Genomic DNA, 22714 nt, shown 5'->3' with positions numbered 1-22714 from the left:
ACATTGGCGTTTAGGACCTCAACGCGGTCTTGCAGGAAACTTCCGGCGTATAAACGAAGTTGCCTTTGAAAATCTGAAGGTTTTTTGTGTACATCTGCTGAACACATCCCTGTTTCAAAGAAGGCTGGTCTCAGTTGGTAAGTAAGCTGTTTTTTTTAACTGTTTGTTTAAAGCGGTTCAAGCTAACGTTAAGTGTTGTACAACTAAAGCTAGAAGACAAACAAATGGGATAACAAGTAACAAGCTTAAGACTGCTATCGTTACGTTATAATTTATTATTGCGTTATTGTGTATATTGTACCAGAACTGGGACACTACATGACTGGTTTCAAAAACTAGAGAATAAATAGTTAGGTTAAGACTCCAGGGCTGACTGTGATAGGCCGGGACACCTGTCAGTCAACCAAGCCATCCCCAGTGTAAAAACAACTTTAAACTTAAAAAATGTCCTCAATGGAAAATTGATTCTCAACATTGGCACACAATTAAAGTTGCATTTTGTGTACCATACCTGCCCAGCAGCAGATGACAGACAGAGGTTAGCTGGTGAAGACCAAACCAGAGAAAAAGACAGCTGGGTAATGTATTTGGATTCATCAGGTCGACAGAAACACAACTCCATATGGGATAATAATCCATGACTGCCGAGTGTGTAAATTGATAATTGTTTAGCTGAGTTAACTCAAATGTTTTTTGTATAAATGCTTGGATTTTTTAAAGCTGCAGTTGTTCATGTCTGGCCACTAGGGGGCGGAATAACTCCAAAATAAGCTGAGTGCGGTGATGACAGACAGTGCACACTGGAAATGAAGCTACTCACAGCTGGAGAGAAGATGGACTGTGACAGCTCATGTGAGCAGGTGAGGAGGTGGTGAGTGCAACAGACTTACACAGCTGTGTATAAATAGCTGGTCTCACTTAATTCTGTCTTGGTGGCAATTTGAAAAGATAGTGTTCTTCAAGCTTATTTTATTTTTGATAACATATAGCCGCTTACATTTTAGTTGCACATACATTCTTTAGCCTGTGTGATCCCAGGGAGAAGTGTGGAAAGCAGCCCCACCAGGTGGCGCTAAAGCACTGACGTCATTCTGTCTGTTTCAACATAACATGCCATCTGATGAAAGCTGCTGTGGTTCAGATAGTTGGGTCTTTGCACGAATCTCGGATTCACCTTTTTGTTTCAACACAAAAAGTAACATTTGCTTTGGATTCTGCAAACAGACCTGAAGTCTTTTGTGTTTTTGGGGCTTTTTTTTTTTTTTTTTGCTTACATCTGGCAGCCCCGCTCCAAACTTTCACTTTAAGAAGGCGCGTCTACGCTGCAGCGTATATTACAATCCTTAAAGCGGCACATGGAAACCATAGCTGCATTTCTGCATGACACACATCTAGACCTGCAGGCTGTCCGGTGCGAGTAAATGCTCTGGAGAAAAACTGATCCACGGTGTGTATTCCTGTGGCTTTGACTGAGTGTGTTTTTTATATCAGTGGCGCGGCACAGCACCTTCAGTGAATGCGGCAGCGGGAGCTCCTCGCCGAGGCTCGCAGCGAGCCGAGAGAGGAAGGATCGGCGGATTCAAGACGAGACGGGGTGGTGGGCTCTGGTCGAGACGAGACATGAAATAGTCACCGGGAGAGAGCCGTCAAAGGTGAAGCACGTTGGGGCGTGAGTGAAATGGAGGCACCGCCGGGGACGAGCTGCTGTGAGCGCACCGTGGCCAACCGGGAGTAACCGAGCCGAGAAACGGGGCTGTGGGATGGCAGCATCCAGCAACTCAAGCCTCTCAGGTTCATCTCTGTCCTCCGGTAAGCGTTAAAATAACCCACACTCTAAAATAGACACGTGTCACGTGAGATATAAGATCATAAAATAGGCTTATTATAATAATATGACATTTCTTCGTTCATATCTTTGGTTGTCCGTGTACTTTGACATATTTGCCTTCAATCCAACTTTTTGTCATTATCTTGCTTAAAGCCACCCCTAACATGTGCACCAGCAAAATGTGACATTCTCTTATTTCTCCATCTCACACGTGCGTGGTAAGCAATAAACAAACACATTATTAAAGCAGCTGTGATTTAAGATTACCGTTATATCTGGGTTCAGAGGGGGAAACATCAGAGGGAAAGGACACCTTTCATGTGCAGAGGGGTTGAGATGCAGCCAGTATGACGTTGGGTTTGAATGTTATCATTAGATCCCATAATTCCCTTATTGACTTTCCACTCGGCTGATTGTTCGGATCATCTCTGGCCTGTGTAGTCCAGCATTTTCCCAAATGCATCACCAGGCTGGGTCATTGTCTCATTGTATCCAAAATCCTAACATGAGTGACATCATACAGTTCATACTGCCACAGTGTTCACAAAACTACAAATCAAATCATATCATTTGGTGTAGCTCAGCACCTATTATATATTTGTAAAAATTACAAATGTCTGGGTTGAATTTTCCCTGACTGAGAACAGAACGTGGATCAGCCGCTGGTCAAACAAACCCAGAAGGAAATGAAATAGCAGTTCCACGCTTGTCCCATTGTCTATCCCTTTCTGTGTTGATAAAGCACATTGCTCATGTTTGCCAGGGTATAAAGTACAAACTCCACTATCACAGCACTGTTTGATGTGGCAGCCCCGCCAACAACCAGAGGCGTGTGTGTGTGTGTGTGTGTGTGTGAGAGAGAGACAAGGGGAGGGAGAAACTGTTTATAATACCCGGCTCAGCACTTCTGTGTATGTTTGCCGTTTCCACCAATATTTGATATTTTACTGCAAAGAGTCTACACTACAAAATGTGCAGCGATACTTTTACCGCCTACACACAAAAAAAAAAAGTAAACTGAACATCGCACGGCAAAGCTATAGGTTTATTACAGGGTGAGGACATTGTATAGTATACATATTATTATTTGTTTAACTTTCTTGCTCTCTCTGCACCCCAACCACACCACAAAGCAGAGTCACATTTCTCTGAGTATTCTCTAGGGACAGACCATCGCTTCCAAGTTGATATAGCCTGCGGCAACCGCACGCTTCCCAGAGCATTATCTCATGTGTGCGTTTCAGAAAGCGGTGGATTTACTGTTTGACCACGGCTGCTTTAAGAGGAAAGTCTTTTCTCTCTGTGGCAGTGGAGGGTTGTCATTACTTCTGGGCTCTCAATATAATTATCAGAGGTTACAAGCTGCGCTGCTGCCAGGGATAGAGTGGTTGTTACAAGGGTATTATTATTTTCATGCGGAGCTCTTTGGCAGTCAGACACAACATTTGAATAATCTTGTCTATGAGGCATATGACTCCGAAAATGAATCTTGGCTCAATTTCTGCTCCATATTAGGGTCGTCAGTCCTGGCTGCAAACAAAGCGCTGTGGGTGCAGTTATTTCAGCTGCTTCTGATGATAAGTCTATCTAGTAATCTTGTTTGGAGGCTGTTGTTTGGGGCCGAGTGTGTACATAAAGTTAATCCAACTTGTGTCGCTGATGGCAGCTTTATGTGCTGATTATTGACCTTTGATAGCGCCAACAGTAATTGTATTATGTGAGCCGACATTGATTTATTTCTGTACTTCCTGCAAATTATTGAAATGAAGGAACATGAGATGATGGGGTTTTTTTGTAGGCCAACCCTGAAGTTGAAACCAATGGGATTTTTCCATTTTGGATTATTGCAGAAAATAAGCTCGGTGGCAAACCATCGTTATGATAATACACGTTTTACATGTTCAGCAAAAAGCTAACGTTAGGCTGTAAATGAACTACACCAGGGTCGCATACAAGAGGCTGTGAAGGCGGACTAGCCGGCGTGATGACGTCTCATTTAGCCACTTGTTAGTAACCGCCCTTTTTAAAAACACGTAAAAGCTTCAAAATGTTTATATATTGTAAAAGGAAACGTTAAAATCTTCGAAGCTTGTGTTAACCACAGGCCTTATTTCAGGCAGCTAACCAAAAAACCTGTTAAAAACACCCATTGAGACGAGGAAACCAGAAGTGCAAAAATGCAAACTCATTTCTGGGTTTTGCGACTCATTCCTGCACCCCCTCTATACACAGGTGCACAATAGATGTACTCGCAATTAAACAAGATAACTGACAAACTGAAAGGATTGCAATGCGATTGCAGCACATATGTTGCAATCTCTTCCTTTCTCTGGAAAGCTATTTTCTGTTCAGGGAGATTCCTACACATTCTTGGCACGGGTGGACATTGAAGCATGTACCGTACCAGCAGCACACCCTTTTCCAGAAGGCTCCAGGAAATAAAACTTTGAAAATAAATTGAGGGATAGAGCATGAAAGCATTCCTTGAGCTCTCGGCCTTAAATGACAAAATTGGTCAGGGAGGCAGAATTACAGCCATGTATTACAGAGAAGCTGTCTGCTCGACACGATCCTGCACGTGTGTCGGGCAAATGCTGCAGTTCACCTCCAAATCTTTCCACCACATCTATTTCTTGTCCTAACCAGTATCATCATGTCGGACTGGATTTGTGTCGCGTACGCTGACTGACTAAGATGATCTGCGTGTTTTGCAGCATCAGCGAGGGAGGGAGGGGGGGGGGTCGTCCCCCAAGTATTTAATTTCTGGTTTAGCATATCCCTGTAGTCAATCCTGTATTAATTACATCAATAGACTCTAAGTGTCGTGTTGAGAGAAGAACATACAGTTTCCCAGTAGCACACAAACACACTGCAGATAGGCACACTTATACCTGTACCATATTATCTGGTCAGCAGTAAGGCAGTGTTGAAATGCTTGTTTTGGAAAAGTGTAACACACAGATGGTGTCTCTGCTGCAGCTCTGCTGCATCCCACTGACTCTATAGTGTGTGTGTGTGTGTGTGTGTGTGTGTGTGTGTGTGTGTGTGTGTGTGTGTGTGTGTGTCTGAGTACTCCAGAATGTGTTGCTTCTGTATGTCATTTAAATATGTGAAAAATACTGGCAATACATTACAGGCTTTAAAATATAAATGTCTGTACATCTATTTTGTTTCTCTTTTAATCAAGGGTCAATTAAGTTATTATTTTGAATTATGTTTTTGTCTATAAGTCTGACGAATAGCCAATTCAAGTCTTACTTCTTTACTTCCCGAACCAAGCTTGATCCCACTGTCAGAATGGATCCTCCTAACTCTGAATCTCCCCTCTGGGGATCAATAACGGCTTATCTTATCCTTCCAGGACATCAAAGTATTGAAAATGCGACGACAAGAAGTAAGGTGCTCATAACATTCCAGAGATGAGACTGTGTGGAGTCATCTAAAATCCTCCAGCTAGCCTAATATTCTAGCTCTAGAGAAATGCTTTTAATCAACACAGTACAAATGCTGGGATGAAATATGTGGCCGTGGTGCACTGTGTCTATACCAACGTATTACGTCATCATTATCCTCAATGCTCAGTCAGGGTCACTATAACAATGACCCTCAGGGTCACCAGAAGAGATGGGGTCACAGAGGATGTCACAATGGCCCGGCACAACAGACTGGAGGTCCACCAAAACAAACAAAAGACCACCAACACCAACATAGAGGAGCAGCTGCATGTACGTTTATTCATAAGGAGACTCCTTTCCACGAGTGTAATGCTAACAAGGTGATCGTGAAAACAGTCCTGATTTAAGACGCCTGCGATTCATTTCAGACCTCTTGTGTTAAGCTGCCAGGTTAGATGTGTTGCCAGTATCTTGCAATTAGACAGCATAGAAGATATGGTGCACTGAGCTGTGTGTGTTTGCAGACGGACCTTGAAGTCACAGCTAGTATTAATTAGTGACCGGCAAAGGGAGGAGAGGATAGATGATTTAGCGCTGTGAGTCCAGCATACATTTGCTTCTACTGGCAGAGGATTCTAAGTGTTGAGAAACAGAACACATCTCAAATGCACAAAGAGTGATACTATTTCTGTCTGTAGAGTGTTCAAAGACTATTTGCTCATTAACTGTGATGAATCTATCCTGGTCGTTTCCATCTTTTTAGAAATAGTTTGAGCTCCTCTCTCTTTGGCATAATCCAGGTTGTTGGAAAGAGAAATTCCTGTCTCGTACTCCAAAATCCTGTCCCATGGTGCATCAGTGGGCCAAGCTTCCTGGTTCTCAGGTCCAAACCCTGAAGACCATTCTTTGTTATGGGGGTATGTTTACCTGGCTGTAAAGAAACAGGCACTTCTGCTTGCCTGACAAAACAGACGTTAAATATACAATATAAAACACTATCTATATTGTTGTGAGGATAAGGCAAGTGAAAGATGATCGGCTCCATATTAACTCTGTGTAAATAGTCAATTACATTATTTCTGCGGGTATTTCTTGTTGTTGTAGGTATTTTACATTCAGGCAAGGCTACAGCTGAATACGCAGTTTTTAAGTCAATATAAAGCTACTCTATTGGTTGTGTCGACATCTTTATGTCTTCTGTTGACATCTGCCTTTTTTTCTTTACTAATATGGGTGATATTGAACACGACCCTCAGGTCATAAAAGGCTCTAAACCTGTTGTCATCCACAAGTTATTGTTTTATGTGCTGACGTAGATTTATATTTATATACTTCTTTTTGCACGTGCACAGACTCCAGAGCAGACGTTATCTCAGGGGATGAACGCTTGATCTTCATTCATCACATATTCTCTTTGTCACCCAAGCAAATACCCGTCGGTAATTATTTTATCGAATGCCTCTGACTGGAGAGTAATGGAGGGCAACACAATTAATAGCTGTGTCTTTGGGCGGAAAAATCCCTTTGGCTGCTCCAGAATTTTAAATTCTCCCTGATCATCAGCCACCGCACAAACTCTGAGCTGCTTAGAAATTCTGTTTGATGTTCTTTTCCTGCTTGTGTGCGCATATGTGTCTGTATTTGTTTGAGAGCGGGTACATACAGTGTAGCTGGTGTTTGCATCAGAATCGACCCCTGAAGAGCCCCCTTTTTTTCCGAGCCGAAGCTGCTGCTGAGCTCCGGACTGAAATGCCGTTCTTCATCACAACGAATCAGATTGAAAAGCGAGTATTTGGCAGCCGACCAGATGAAATCACATTCTTTAAACAAGCCGCAGTGGAATAAATCTTTCAGACTGTTGCGGGTGCAATACACAGTGACAAAGCCTTCAGCGTTGGGACAATACATTCTCCGAGGCAGCTTGGCCACACATCACATCGCATTTGAAGGCAGACGTTCTGTGGAGGGCTTTAGCAACATCGTTTACTCTCACAACATCCACCTCTTAAGTCAAGCTGCTTTTTTTTCAGAATTTGCATAATTATTCATCATTTGATCATATGCACCTCTCTTGTCTTTCCTGTGTAATAAATCCATCTCTTTCCAAAGTAACAGGACTATTACGATGAGAAGCGACGACGAGCATTTGGTGTGTTTTGATAATGTTGCAACCGGCCTCCTGCTGCAGTCAGCAGAGAAAACTGCATGAAGGGAAATGCTCTTTAAGTGCCGTCACTTATACGGATAAATATAGCACGAGAATATACAGTGACTCTCAGAGAACTAGCAGGACGGTTTTTAACATTGATGCCAAATATGTGAGTAAGTTTGCTGCCCTTACGTCAGTGCAGACGTCTAACAAGTGCTCACTGGTTTTCATGCCCTCTCATGCGTGTTTTTTTTTTTTTTACTTCTCTCAGAGGGGTGTGGTGTTGATCTGCTGATGAGTGCAAAGGAATGTTTTAAATGAGCGACATGTATCTTCTGGACCAACATGATTCATTATCCACACAGTCGATTGAGTCCTTCAGCAGTGGGGCTGGGAGTGTAGTGAGAGATATTGCACTAAACTGAGGGGCAGATTAATCATTTATTGTCAGCTATCTTGTGCATTTGGCATTTAGTGTCATCCGCCTATGTGATAGCTATAGACCAGCATGTTTGATACCGTATGAGTGTCTCACTGTGTGAACATAGGCCGTGCAGTAACGTGCCTATGGGTCAACGGCATCAAACGATAACCAGCATGTTATGGAGTTGCTGTGGTGAGAGATGTAGTTAAATGTTTTGTCAACATCATTATTATATTATGAGTAATAAATATGCTAGCCAGGCACTTTATTACAGTACTGGCAGTGTAGTACGGTAGCAAATTGTGCAACATTTTTGACTCGTTCAGTGACGCATTTTATTACAAGTCATTACTTTTATCATTTGCTACAGGACGTTTACTTCATCACCTCTCTACCTCTTTTCATGCTAATATAATAGCACCATCATATATTTCAGCAATGTGTTCACATAATCATAACTCAGCCACCATGTTTCACAGAGGAACCTCTTCCCGTGGGTTGTGAGATGTAAATTGTATTTACTTACATTTCGATTGGTGTGTTTGTATTCCCGTGTTTTTCGGCCGGTGGGTAATATAGATCAGCTGTTTTCCTCCTCGGTGTTTAGTGAAACACACAGGCGTCTGTATTGATTGTCCTTGAAGCAGACACACTGATTAGAAGTGCATTCACTGGTGCATCTCAAGAGGCAGCTGCACAGTGTGAAGGAAGCCATATGCATAATTATACCAGAGAGATAAACAACAGTGACATAATCATGGCGGAGGGCTCACAGTCAGTCCACTGGGAAAGGTTTAGAAATGGAGATTTTAATGCAACAGACAACAGGGCACGCACTATTCACACCACTGCGAGTTAATAACAGAAACCTGCTTTATTTTTTGTCTTTTACAGACCCTGAGGATTACCAACCGCCCATATGGAAGTCCTACTGTGAGTAATTCATTCATTTCATATGCTGATTAGCAATGTTTTTGACTGACTTGACCTGACTTTGGCCTTTGGTGTGTTTCTTTATTAAATAACGGCACGTTTATTTGTGATCTATAAATAACAAAGAGACATTTTTCTATACCTGGAAGAATTAGGTTTTGTTGTATATAGTACAATTAGATACACTGCAGGTTCCAAAAGGCGCACACACACACACACACACACACACACACACAAAAGACACACTCAAACACACTCGCCTACACAACACAAGCACAAATGCAAAGCAGCGGATTGCTGATCTCAGAGTAAAATAGGTTACCATCATCCAGGGAAAATACGGTTTTCTACCTGCAAATAGGCTCAGCTGAAATAGGGTCCTCGGGACACCCACTTCATTATACAGTGTTATTGCCAAGTGGGTGGAAATGTGTAAATATGTGGTGCATTTGTCGAAGCAGAGCACAAATACTTTCAGCTTAACACTGCGTCTGTCCTTACACTGATTACAGTTCAACCAATTACGATTTAAAGCGTTTATAAACATTTTCCTGTAATTAAATGTCTCTTCCGTATAATTTTCCGACAATGCCGGGTTTCTGAAGTCTCCCATCTTCTCCTGACTCCTCCGGTCCTCTGCTGAGGTATTTTTAGAGCTCGCTGTGTCACAGCAATGGATGATGTCCAGATCTCGCTGGTTGGCTTAAGTCAGCCTGACAAAACATGAACATTCACAGTCAGGAGTCTTCCTTCCCCAGCCCGGAGAATCTGCTGCAGAGAAGACTTAGCTCAACCTCACACAGCGATTTCTTTGCTGTAATACCGGAGCGGTTGTTAGAAATGAGGACACTGGTCTTCATCCACCTTTCACAGGGTTCTAGACTGCCACGTTTCTCTCATGCCCCATCTAGCAAGTGCATTAAAGTTTAAAACAACAAAGACGGTTAATATGGCAGGATTTTTATGTAGTCTCATTTGGAAATGTGGCAGTTTGTCAGACAAAAGAGTTTAAGTTCTAGACGGATGGATTAAAAATTGGATACAAAGAAAGGAAGCTCACTCAGCTACATATTCTTTTCAATACGTTAAGTACATCGAATACAGAGAAGCATGGGTTTGCAGCATGTGTGTATTTGAAGTATTTGGGTTTTCCAGTATTGTGCACAACAATAGGTCTTAATTCACACAGATGGATTGAAGATACATGGCTCCTGTCATGTAAACCACCGACTGCTTAGCGTTGCATATATGAGCTAATGGCTCCTGTGGTACCTTGTTACCTTTGCACTGAGTCACAGCTGCAGACAGGAGCCAGACTAAAGGCTGTTAAGTGCATATATTGTTTGATGTCTGGTGGCTGAAAGCTGCACTACATCATTTAGTTTCCTGTTATTTTGGTAACAAATCTACAAAATGCATGTAATTACAACTTGTACTGAGCTGTGTGCATAGCTCAGAGGGGCAGAGGGCCTTAATTAACATACATGTGTTTCTCTAACAGTGTACCAACTACAGCAGGAAGCCCCGAGGCCAAAGAGGCTCACGTGTCCTCAGGAGGTCAGTACATCTGTAAATCTGTTTACAATAGGCTCCTGTCTTGGGCTTAATGGATTGGTTTTATATTTTTATTAACCATTTACTTTGTAAAATATGAGTAAATAATAGCAAATGCCACATTCTCAGAAACCAACTGGGGGTTTATGAAATCAGCATAGAAAACCTGTAATAATCACAACAGCGGCTGTTTGGTATTTTACTGTCAATGGCTCATTGATTAACTGAGTAATTCTCTCAGCATTACTCTATGTGGTTAAAATGAAATATACACATTTAAAAAATCACAATAATATTTATATTTCATGATTCATACAAAAAGATGTGATGCAATGTCGTATGACAATAAACTACTAAGGTTCAAACTGAACCACCTTATTTCTAAGAGTTTTTTTATTTCCTTTACAGCTGACAGCCATACAGCCACACTGCACCTTACAAACTCAGTGTTCACTCTCCAGTTGTAGGCTGGAAGTATTCACTGAGACATGATCGAGTCTAGCAGCGGGTAGCCAGACCAATCGGTAACCTACGGGGATTGACTCGCGGCTTCTTGAAACTCCCACACCTCATAAGTAACTCAAACGCTGATCCTCCAACTGCATGGCTTATTCTTTGCCTTTAGGAAATGTATTTAATGCTGCCTGAAGGACATAACTGCTGATCATCTGTTATGTAGCGAGCACATTTCAACCTAAAAGATTTAGAAGATAGGATCACAACTAATAGGACTAACTCCAGATGATATCCACTTGATTTGTCGACGCAGACAGCTGAAACCTCTTCATAGCTTCTGATAAACGTTGGAACACATTTTTGCACAGAAAGAGGATCTGATGTCCCCCATCACTTACGTTGGAAGCGCAACAGGAAGGGATCGAGAGGGACTGATTAGAGCAAGAAAAACCCTGTTTCAATGTTCATATGGGCACCTGACTATCGTTTTAGGAGTAGCAAGTAGAGTAACTCATTGCAAGCATAGACTTTATTCCCTGAGCTATGTGAATAAAGCTAAGGAACAAGTTACGATACTTGTTACTGCCCTCACTGAGAGAACTGTCGAGCTTCTGTTGTACCAGAAATGATGCATGTCTCATCCTATTTCGAGTCTTGCCACGCTGTGATGAGCAAAGTGAAAGTTGTGGGCCGGCTGTGTGAGATTACTGGCTACCCGTTAAATCAAAGCGCAAAATGATGTTCGACATATTACCAAATCCACTGTGATCATAGCTTTGAGTTTTAAAAGAGATTCTGCACTATCATCTGTAAGCGGATGTGGATAAAAACATGTTTGATGTTTGTGTAAGATGAGATCTTTGTTTTGTCCTTTGATGCAGACACACTACACACCCTGGCGTGACACAGTAACACACTAAATATTAATTCTTTGCAGCTGGCCGTCTATCACCAGCTGTTTTATTGCACTGCCTCTAATTCATCTCCACACTCTGTGATTTGGCTTTACGGTGTGGTAGCTGCGAATAGACGCGGGGGCACACATGGAGATAATCTGTCCTCTGGTGTGTAGTCCTTTATCTTTCAGACAGGCTGCAAGAACAATTCGCAAAGCCATTTAATTGAGCTTTCATATCGTATTGCTCCAGCCAATATGTCTCCTTGTTCTTCTTCTTCTTCTTTACAGATGGAAAACAGACCCAAATACTACGGCAGAGAGTGAGTGTGACTTCATTACTCCCATTGTTTGTTTTTTTTGCCTTTTTTTCCAAATATTGCTGTGTGCAGAGGATAGTTTTCTTTATCATGACTTCCTTGCATTCGATGTGGTTTGGGTTTAAGTGGTTGGATGTGTAATGTGTGTGTATGTGTTTCTCTTCTATGTATTTGAGTATGAAATCACATTGGAGGAAGAGTTATACTTTTTTTTTTTTTTTTTACAGATTTCATGGCATGATCTCTCGGGAATATGCAGATGAGCTTCTGGCGGGAGCAGAGGGTGCTTACCTCATCAGGGAAAGCCAAAGACAGCCAGGAACTCACACCTTGGCCTTAAGGTACCAAAACCATCAGTATGCAGCACAGAATCCCCCGAAAGGTCGGCCATATCAGTCCTCGCTGAGTCGCCACCTTTTGTCTCTTTTTTTCATCCACTCAACCGATTCCACCTCTGCTCCCGTCTCCGTCTTCATGTATCTCAATCCAGGTTTGGGCACCAGACCCTCAACTACAGACTGTTTTATGACGGGAAGCACTTTGTCGGGGAGAAGAGGTTTGAGTCGGTCCATGACCTTGTGACGGATGCCCTCATCACTCTCTACATCGAGACCAAGGCGGCGGAGTACATCGCCAAAATGACCACCAACCCCATCTACGAGCATCTCGGTTACACCTCGTTGCTCAAGGACAAGATGGTGCACAGGCTGAGCCGTGGACACACAGAACCACGCAGGGTCACCTTCCAGAGAGATGAAAAGGTGAGTTTTATGACCGATCGTGGAAGTGTACCGTCCTTTTGTGTGCAGTAGAGAGGCTATTTGAAAGGTTCAGAGTTAAAGTATCTACCTAGCAAGATACTGCTTCACAGATGCTGTTGTGTAGCCGACCTACTGTCTTATCTAGAGTCCAAATGATGACTCAAGGAATTGAAAGAGCTATAATCAAATAGCTTAACCTAGCATACTTGAAACAGGGAAACGGCGTGTCTGCTTCTGTATAAAGGTAACAAGATATACGTACCAGCACCTCTAGGGATGATTAATTAAAATGATATATGTTTATTTGTTTAATCCCTATAAAATATGTTAAAACAACATTCTTGGCCGGGATCAGTAACTTCAAATTGCTATCAAAATCCCCTCGATAAAGACTCTGGTTACTTACAGTCCAGTAATGTGTGTGTGTGTGTGTGTGTGTGTGTATGTGTATGTATATATGTATATATGTATATATATGTGTATATATGTATATGTATATATATATATGTATATATATATATATATATGTGTATATATATATATATGTATATATATATAAAATTAGTTTTTTCTGAAGCAATATATCTTATTTAGAACAATCGTCACACTTCATCATCTCAGTACATGCAAATGATCCGGTACATTTACTTCCATGCTTCTGAACATCACCAGTACATCTCCAGTAGGATGAGAGTGCTACTGAGAGGACACTTTGTCCAGTGAATGAGACTTACATTATCCCTGTAGCCCCTGGCTGTGTTCACTGCTGCCATGCCTCGTTGCGTCTACTGAGAGGTAATGATGACCAAGGGGACTGGGACTTTGCTCAGCCTGCCACGCGTATCAGACACACTGATCTTGGGTGAGACAAATTGCACATTGTATGCATTGGCACTCGTGAGCTGTTGTCAGATTAAAGTCTGTGAATGATTTACCAGTGAGGAACGAGGAACGTCTGTTTTCTTACCGGGGCAGAATCCAAACTATCCTTCCACTAGGTGGCAATCTTAACTCGTTTCCTCCTCTATTTCTGGGCCGATGGTGGAACTAAGATTCACACCCGGCTCTTTTTATCAACATATACTGATATTTTCTTCTTCTTTCTTCTGATGGATCCTTCTTGTGTCTCTCAGCTTGAAGACCAGGTTTTTTTTTCTTTGAGGATTCGTTGTCTTTAAGATGTCAGCCTACATGCCACTACCAACCTCTAGGAAGCCACTTGGAGCAGTGGACTGCCATCACAAATGCTCTAAGACACACAGACTAACCCATGTTTGCTTAACACAGTGCTTTCCTGAACAGTGTCCAGCGCTGTTGCATTCTGTTCGAGTTGCAGCGATACTGTTTGTAAATGCGTGGACTGCAGCCTCCAATTAAGCTCCACTAGGCGAGTAAATCTGGAGCACGTCTAAATGTCACATGGTCAGTTATCTCTGCGCATTTTTGTAAAGCTGACTTAATTTTTCTCCTGCCAAGTTTGATACACAAGGATCGGAGTCGGTGACGGCTCTGATGACGGCAGGCTTCGTCAGACAGCGTTTGAAAAACCACCTGCCAGTCAAAGGAGGAGAAGTGTTTTCTGTCTGCTCCAATATTACGTGTCCAAGAAGCAGAGACCTGGCCCGAAGGCTCCAATCTGTGGTGTCTTTTTGAACTTCATGTTTACCAATTACACAGCCACGCCCTGAGGCGTTACAGCCACAGGGGCTTCACTGTATGGCGAACGCTCACGTGTATTTACTCGGTGTAAGGTTGATACCGCCATATTGCTGTGACTGCAAAATTCCTGTGTAATTAAAATGCTCCCAGAAGGTGAGGTGGTCGGGTGGGGGGGTGCGACTGCGACTCAACCTGTAGATCAACCTCCTGAATTTCGTTCTCTTTGCATTGGAAAGAATTTCCTAAGTGGCCAAAACCTCTGCCACATTTCTCCTGATACTCACCACACTGGTTTAATCTCACGCTAAAAAAAAAGAAGCCATTTACGTGTTTTAGTTTTAAAATGTATAAATGCTCCTCGCACAGCATTGTAAGTGTACATTTGCAGACTTTTCAAATGCAGACACAGAAAAATAGACCAATCTTCAGTGTTCCCACTAAAGACAAAAGTGGCAGTTTCTTACAATTTTGAATATTGGCCGATATCTTTGACTGCTTCTACCCGTCACAGACTGTCTTCTTTCCTCTTTGTCAGAGATGTTGTTAGGGCTGTTTTGTCTGGGATGTGGGTAGTTGTATCCTGTTGTCATACTCTGTCGGTGCCCACTGTGCCGTTTTCCCCATGATTCCATGTACTCTATGGTCACAACAGAGTCCGCTCAGCTGTGCTCTCACAAAGCCCTGCAGGAATAAAAGAGCCAAGCCACTGAAAAGAAAGCGGAGCTTGTTGTGTGACCACCTTTTGTGTCCTTTCTGCCGAGCTCTTCTTTAAGAGACAAGAAGCCATCTGCCCCGCAGACAAAGAGTGCAGCCCCTCGTCCTCCCTCCCTCCAACCTCGCAAGGCTAAAATATCTCTGCGTGGTCTATTCCTCATCTGTCCCCTCGGACTTAGCTGTAGAGCTGAGTTGTATAGCGTGGTATGTCTAGGTCTTTTCAAGGAATGCCAACCACAATGACAAAAATCTTCACCTGTCCTGTCGCTCTTTCAGCTATCGGCTATCAACTGTTGCCTCCAGACACCAGAGACAAAAAGAAATAGCTGGTACACAAAATGGCCACAGCATTTTTTTGACTTTGCTCCTGCGTCTGTAAGCTGCCAATCCTTTTCATTTTATCTCAGCTTTGCAGTTGCCCTTTTGGGTCTTTTGCTCTCCGCCTTCGCACTCTGCTTTTGCGCCGGCTCTTTATCATCACAAATCCAATGCTTACTGACTTCCTGACTCGTCCTCCCTGTTTAATTAATTAGTTCAACCTTTTTTTTCTCTCGTCATGTCTTCCCATGTTCAGGTTTAGCTGATCTGTAAAATAGCTCGTTTGGCATAAAGTCTTGCAGATGCTTGTTATTTGACATGTAGTTTGCACTGCTGGCCTTCTGGTGCCTTCTGGTGCCGTTTACTGGTTGTTTACAAGCTAATAGGGACAAATTCATCACGAACATAGCAGCAGCAGCCTCCCCCCACGGCCAAAATACTATTTGGCTGCAGACCTGCAAATGAGCCTGCTGTGGGATTTTACTTGGATTTTGGGCACTGCCGGATTATTCCCTGTGTAAGGATTATGGCAGTAATCCCTCCCAATCCCAGTTGATGGTCTGGCTCTGCTGGTCCGAGAGGAATGATTGTGATTGGCGGGAGTAGTCTGCAGTCAGAGTGTCTGGGAGACCCAGTCTGGACAGCAGAGTGGGGAATTCCACCAGCCAACTGACACAGCCGGAGGTCAAGATCTGTTTGAGTTACGAGGACACAGCCCCGGCTCTGTCAGACCAGAGAGTCTTTGGTCAGTCTTTGAGCAGTCGACTGGCCTGTTTAGAAGACCCAGCACTGACTGGGAGCCGCTGGCAGTTCAGTATTATCTCCAGTGGAGTGGCGTGTGTCCGCAAGGCAGCGTGCTAATGGGTGTGCGCTCTGTGCTATAAAGAGGGCATCTGCACTATTGATCCTGCTTTACAGAGCATTTGCCTCACTCTCATACTCCTGGCCCCTCCCTATCAGAGACCCTGTTCTCTCCCTCTTTCCTTTCTGGGTGTGTGAAAGAGGGCCATTGTGTGAGGCACACTCCTGCCCTCAGGCCGCCCACTATACCGACCCCGTTCCCTCTGCTCTTCTCGCTCGCTGCTACCACTGGAATCAGACCAGATGCAGAGTCAACCCCGTGTTGGCCGTCGTCAGTCGCCCTCCTGGGTCAGAGGGGAGTGGAGTGTAGCTGCCACCTCTGCGCTGGGCTGTTGCCGGCAACGTCTGCTGCACAGCACCCACGTCTCCCCCGAACATCTTTCCCCAGAGGAGCTGGAGAGTCTGTGGGAACCCGACCAGGCCAACATGGACGCTGAAGAAAACAGAGGAGGGGAGTTGATCACCCACAAGGCTAAAAGACATGAGAGGAAGCGTCAGGAGCTGCTGGCGTTGGCTCTGGGAGTCAAACTGGGGAGCAAGGGAACACTTCTGTGGAAGCCTATTAAACTGTTGGCCTCCTGTCCACAGATATCCTCACCTCTGGTGCGACGGAGTGCCTTGAAAGAAACACCGGAGAAGCAGTGCTTCTACGAGAAGATACACAATTTCAAGGTGAGCAGGTTTTTGTTAAGAACAGTTTGATGGCTGCAGACAACTTGATATTTATTCATATATATATATATATATATATATATATATATATATTTTTCCCCCCTAAAGAACGAATACATTTTCAGCCGTTTTCTATTAGCTCTCACTGTTTGTTTGTTTTTGCAGTGGTTAAGTAATCCCTATGACAGACGCATTTACAGATGTGTCTTTGCCTGCCTCGGATGTCTGCTCGTCCCATCATTGACCGTCGTGTATGTTGCTGTTTTAATGACAACACATGCAGCTGACACCCATATGCACTGAGGGGAACTAATGGATACACTTTACTGCAAGCCATTAGCAGAGCACATTGATTGGCATTGATTTTAAAGCTCTCTGATCCCTTTTATGTTTTAGGCTGCTGATTTTGTAAAATAAAACAGTTATAGAGTTGAAAAGTATTGTAAAGTCCTCCACTCAGTCAGAGCGTAAGTGCATGTAGTACATTGTGGAAAGCAGAAAAGAGGTTATGGTTTTTTAGATACACAAAGGAGAATTTACTTTGCCTCTTGGCGACTCAACATTCTTGCAATTGTATCTTGGGTTTCAGTGAACAGGCAGGTTATAATGACCCTCAGCTTTTTGTGTATGCTCCCCTTTGAAAAAGAACAAAAAAGCCTCCACTTACCACCTGCTGTATACCCTCTTCACTCATCAGTCTCCTCCTATTTGTCATCTTAGCTGTGTTTTTAGGGTGCACAGTGGGTGTACATCTGTTATTTTGACCTGCAGGCTTGCCTCTGTGGCTGCCTGCATGTATCCGATTGCCCAGGAGCAGATGCCAGACACATTATAGTAAATCCTTTAATCTGCCTTGTATATACAAATGCTCTAATTTGGCAAGGGGGTCCCATCCACTGTAGCTTGGGATCACAAAGTAATCTCTGTCCAGTACATGAAAAGACAGTTTGTCCAGTTTGGACTGGACGTAGCAACGACTTGCAGTATGTGTTTGTGTGTGTATGACCATGTCCTCTCTAAACCACAGGTACACACCTTTCGAGGGCCGCACTGGTGCGAGTACTGTGCCAACTTCATGTGGGGCCTCATCGCCCAGGGTGTCCGCTGCTCAGGTAACTACACTCCATTAAAGAAGTTGCATGTCACGGATTACACAAAGAAGGTCACGTGTGTGTTGGATTACACAAGTAGTGTGTGATCTGTGGCTGACTCTGTCCTGTCGCGGATGTTTCAGATGCATGTCCTTCTGAAATGGTGGGATCCATTATGGCCCTTTTATGGTCATTTTCCTGTTGTGTCTGCGACAAACAAGTTGAGATCCTGTCAGTGATTCGTCAAAGCTCATTCTTTTCACAGCAACACTTTTATATAATCACAGCTATAACTGCGGTCACCCTTTTTGAACCCGTGCCAACTGAAAGGCAACTGGATGTTTTTACACGCTGTTTTTCTAATTCCCTTATAACTGGTTACTGTGCAAATATATGCCATGGGATGCAGTACGCTGACAGTATTTATATGCCAATCTAATTAATGTTCCTCTGTCGACACAAATCACTACAAATAGATGATGATAAAATGCAGGTCAAATGCAGGTCAAACACAGGCCAAATGCACTGTAATTGTGACCTAATATAGCAGCAGATATAAGTGATTGATTGCGTATGAGAGCTCAGTGGAGTGTTTATGACCTCCCTAGTCACAAGATTCGCTCACTGCACAGACATGAAACTGATGTGCACATCATTGGACCTGGTGGCTTTCTTCCTAAACAGAGTGTTTGTTGTTGAGACATTTGCCACGCTGATAAGCCAGAGGCAAACGCTGGTATCAGACACCTCGTGCTATGTGAAACAGGAGAGACTTTTTTGTCCTCTCTCTCTCTCTCTCTCTCTCTCTCACTCCCTAGCGCCCATTTTTTTTTACATTCTCTCTGCGAGCACTGACTGAGAGTGAGCACCCCCAATCAGCAGACCAGCGTTAACGTCGCTCAGGCGGTAAAAAAAACATCTTTGTGATGAACGAATTCAGTCGGACACCCACCGTCTACAAGTATGGCTCCTCAAAAACCTTCATTCCAAGCGGTGCCGCCACACAAGCAGGTGTGTTTCTCACACACACACTCTGCTCTAGCCAGCTGTCCAGCACGCTTCATGTGGCTGAAACCACTACGAGAACCCCCACCCATGCTGCACTGTTCGCTGCTGTCTACCTTTGGCGCAGGGCATGGAGATAGCTTAGCTGACTCTGGGAAACCTTTTCTGACTGCTGTCTTAAGCCTGCTGTGATGGTTGTGTGATCATCAGTCTGAGACTATTTTCTCTCTCTCTCTCTCTCTCTCTCTCTCTCTCTCTCTCTCTCTCCCTCTCCCTCTTGCTCTTCTAGATTGTGGGCTGAATGTACACAAACAGTGCTCCAAACTGGTTCCCAGCGACTGCCAGCCGGACCTGCGCAGGATAAAGAAAGTGTACAGCTGTGACCTCACCACGCTCGTCAAAGCTCACAACACAACACGGCCCATGGTGGTGGACATCTGCATTCGAGAGATAGAGCTGAGAGGTAGAATGCAGTTAATCAGTCATCACATTTAAAACCCATCAATCACTTCAGGGAAAGGAAAGCAGAACATAAGAGTTTGATTAGTAAATGCTTAACTCAAACATTTCAAGTATTCTGCAATTACATTATGCCGATGGTGCAGAATGGGAGGCAGGGAAATATCAGAAAATAAATTCCCCACAAAAACGTTTCTGTTTCTTTTTCTGTTGCAGGTATGCAATCTGAAGGTCTCTACCGAGTGTCTGGCTTCTCAGAGCACATAGAGGAAGTGAGGCTTGCCTTTGACCGAGGTTTGTTGACGTCAGATTTATTTGGTCTCTGAGGTTTTAGTTCACGGGTTCATACTTTTAAATGAGGAGCTTGTTTCAGCTGCAGTACGGCACAAAATAGCACTGTCCGTTATTTTGTGACGTACACAAGAATATTCAGCCTTTATACGTATATTATTGTATCCAATATTACATGTCATTCATATATATTTTCTTCATCAACAGAGGGTGAAAAGGCTGACATCAGTGCCAGTGCCTATGCAGACATCAACATCATTGCTGGTGCTCTGAAGCTCTACTTAAGAGACCTTCCCATTCCAATCATTACGTTTGACTTGTACTCCAAATTTATTCAAGCTGCAAGTAAGCGCTCCTCCACTCTGGGCTATTCAATGCCATTACTGAGTTACCGGTACCCTGCAGTGCTCTGATAATAATCGTATTACTGATGTAATGTAGAGATTCCAAATGCTGAATCCAGACTGGAGGCCATCCACGAGAGTTTGCTGCAGCTCCCCCCCGCCCACTACGAGACCCTACGTTACCTGATGGCTCACCTCAAGAGGTCAGTTCACACACACACACAAGTCTCCAATGCAAGGACATGCAATGTTTTTGGTTCTTTTATGTAAAGAACTGACTTCAACCCCATTGCAAAGACCTAAAACAACAATGAATTATTCCCCTTAACAGGTGCGTTAATGGCATCTTCTCTTCTATCATAAGCCTCTGTGCCATAGACCTCCGTTGTTCTAAAATGGTTGCTCTTTAGGATATATTCCTTCATTACAATGAACGTGAGCACTGCAGATCCAACATACACCACACTATTGCCATAAATACTCACCAGAGCACCACCATCCGCAAACTATTAATGTATTCATTTACATTTGCAATTACTCCTGTTTGAGTAACTTTTGTTAATGACTACAGTGCCCAGCTGCTTTAGGAAATATTTAGCCTGTTTTAAAAATCATATTTGTAACTATAGTTTTTTGCCAAAGAAGTTGTTTAGAAGTCTTAAAGTATTGGGAGACAGACTAACACTTCATTGGTTTCTGTCTTTTCATGGGATTTGTTGAGGATCCAGAAATAATGCCAGATTCAAACATATGAAAACATTTAGCTTTTTTTGTATTTTGCTGACAGACTAGTTATCTTCTTTTGTTTTACAGGGTGACACAGTTTGAAAAGGACAATTTAATGAATGCCGACAACCTGGGGATTGTCTACGGTCCGACGCTCATGCAGCCACCAGAGCAGAATGCCTTGACAACCCTGAATGACATGAGGCAGCAGAAACTAGTGGTGCAGCTTATGATAGAGCATGAAGATGTCTTATTCTAAGGACTGAGGCATGCAGGCCTTATAACTGAAACGAAGGACATTTATTTATTCTGTCAGAGAGGAAATTCAATCCACCTTGATTCTGATGAAGTTTCAGAATAGTTTGTGACCAAATTGAACTTGAGATGCTTATTTTCTCGCATGACCGTTTTAGTTGGAAGTTGGTTTAGTGTTGACATTGTCTTGTTACTGTAAGTTTGGGTTTTCATACCCAGCCAAGTCCATCATTTTTATATTGGGAAAGGATCCAGTATGTTTACCTACCTGCAGTGCTGTTCTCTCCTCTCTTTCATTTGAAGACTGTCACTACCTGGTGTAGACGCAGTCGTGATGACAGCGCCGTGTGAAATCTCTCAATCAGCAGCAGCCTAGTTAACGTTCCCACATTACATGTGTGCTCATTGTGATTTTAGTGGGAACGCTATATAAAGTTTAATGTAGATAAAAATCCGATCATGTAATGATCAATATTTTAACTGTGTGTACTAAAATTAAGAGATGAGACAATTGGGCGCTTATGAAGCACTTTTTTGCAACAAGTGTAAAGATTTATTTTGTAAAGATGTTTATTTTTGTCTTTTACTCTGCATCGTGTTCTTTTGTCACAATAATATATACTGTTGAGAATGATGTGTGTCGAATCGATGTCTAAATACAAAACTGTTCACAAGAGAGAGAAAAGGAATCGGACGAGAAGTAGTTTGTGGATTTACCATTTTCCTTTGCAACACACTCAGTGCTGTGGTGAGGAATACACAGCTGGATTAAATACTGCTCATTTTACTTCACATGTCATGTTGCAGGCATATTGTAAAACTTTGCACACATGTCTGCTGCCAGTGTTGTAGTATTTCTGTTTACGTGCTGTAATCTGGGATATGTTTAGGGGAAAAATATGATCTGGGCCCATTTCTTTCCTTTTTGTATGCCAGCAGCATCACTCGGTGCAGCAGTAGTTGCCTTTCACTTCACAGTGCCATAGAAGTCAACAGTCATACTACAGCGGTACCGAGCATGTTTATTTCACAGTTGGTTTGATGTGTTTACGTAAATCCTTTCTACGAATCCATTTTATCAAAATGTATTTTTGTGACGGTTGTAATTCAAAATGTAATTTATCAAATGTTGATTTATTAAAGGAAAGAAAACTTGAGTGGTGGTCTTTGTGAGAGAAGACATAATAGCACCACAATGTTCAACTCTGGCTTGCTGCTTTCTCTCTCTCTCTCTCTCTCTCTCTCAAATCTGTTTGTGGTTCCTGAGAACATCACTGGTTCATGTCAGCTTTCATCAGAATGTAATTTTGGTAGAAGATTTCAAAATAATAATTGTACCTCCTTTCTCTATTATTTATTTAAAGAATTGCAATAGAATTACTTCTAGTTTAAGTTGGTGACTAAATAACAGTTGAGATGCACACCAGCAGTATTTATCTTTGCTACAGCTTTACATAATGGAGCAGCTGTGATGTTGTGTGTCTTACAGTTGCTTAAATACTCAATACTTGAATACTGTGAGCATGTGATGCTGATATGCTTGATGGTAGCCTTGGCTGTTATGGGGGAAAGACATTGCATCCTTTTCTATCTCTACTGCATCG

At 42.9% G+C, this 22714-nt stretch overlaps 1 protein-coding gene across 5 annotated transcripts; it reads left to right on the top strand.

Annotated features, from left to right (window-relative positions):
• The first annotated feature begins 25 nt into the window (after positions 1–25).
• chn2 (chimerin 2) lies at positions 26–22303 on the top strand. 5 transcript variants are annotated; one of them, XM_031853074.1, is made up of 14 exons: positions 27–860; positions 1492–1809; positions 8691–8729; positions 10231–10286; positions 11926–11957; positions 12182–12295; positions 12445–12715; positions 16856–16939; positions 17967–18051; positions 19325–19498; positions 19711–19788; positions 19993–20130; positions 20227–20332; positions 20943–22303. In XM_031853074.1, the coding sequence occupies exons 2-14, from the start codon at positions 1761–1763 to the stop codon at positions 21112–21114; spliced, it is 1398 nt and encodes a 465-aa protein (XP_031708934.1). In that variant the 5' UTR covers positions 27–860; positions 1492–1760; the 3' UTR covers positions 21115–22303. The 5 variants fall into 5 exon arrangements, with proteins under 5 accessions (XP_031708936.1, XP_031708934.1, XP_031708930.1 ...); XM_031853071.1 differs by having other exon boundaries at positions 29–137; positions 748–1809; XM_031853070.1 differs by having other exon boundaries at positions 27–1809.
• Positions 22304–22714: the final 411 nt, after the last annotated feature.

The sequence above is a fragment of the Anarrhichthys ocellatus genome, unplaced genomic scaffold (assembly GCF_004355925.1).
Source record: "Anarrhichthys ocellatus isolate YVR2014 unplaced genomic scaffold, GSC_Weel_1.0 scaffold13, whole genome shotgun sequence".
Classification (NCBI taxonomy): Eukaryota; Metazoa; Chordata; class Actinopteri; order Perciformes; family Anarhichadidae; genus Anarrhichthys; species Anarrhichthys ocellatus.
The sequence above is the reverse complement of the archived record's forward strand: the minus strand, read 5'-3'. Positions and strand labels throughout refer to the sequence as shown.

Coding starts and splice junctions, on each gene's coding strand:
- chn2 (XM_031853074.1), top strand. CDS start 1,761: ATGGCAGCATCCAGCAACTCAAGCCTCTCAGGTTCATCTCTGTCCTCC. Junction 1,810..8,690: donor AGGTTCATCTCTGTCCTCCG/GTAAGCGTTAAA, acceptor TGTCTTTTACAG/ACCCTGAGGATTACCAACCG. Junction 10,287..11,925: donor GGCTCACGTGTCCTCAGGAG/GTCAGTACATCT, acceptor TCTTCTTTACAG/ATGGAAAACAGACCCAAATA.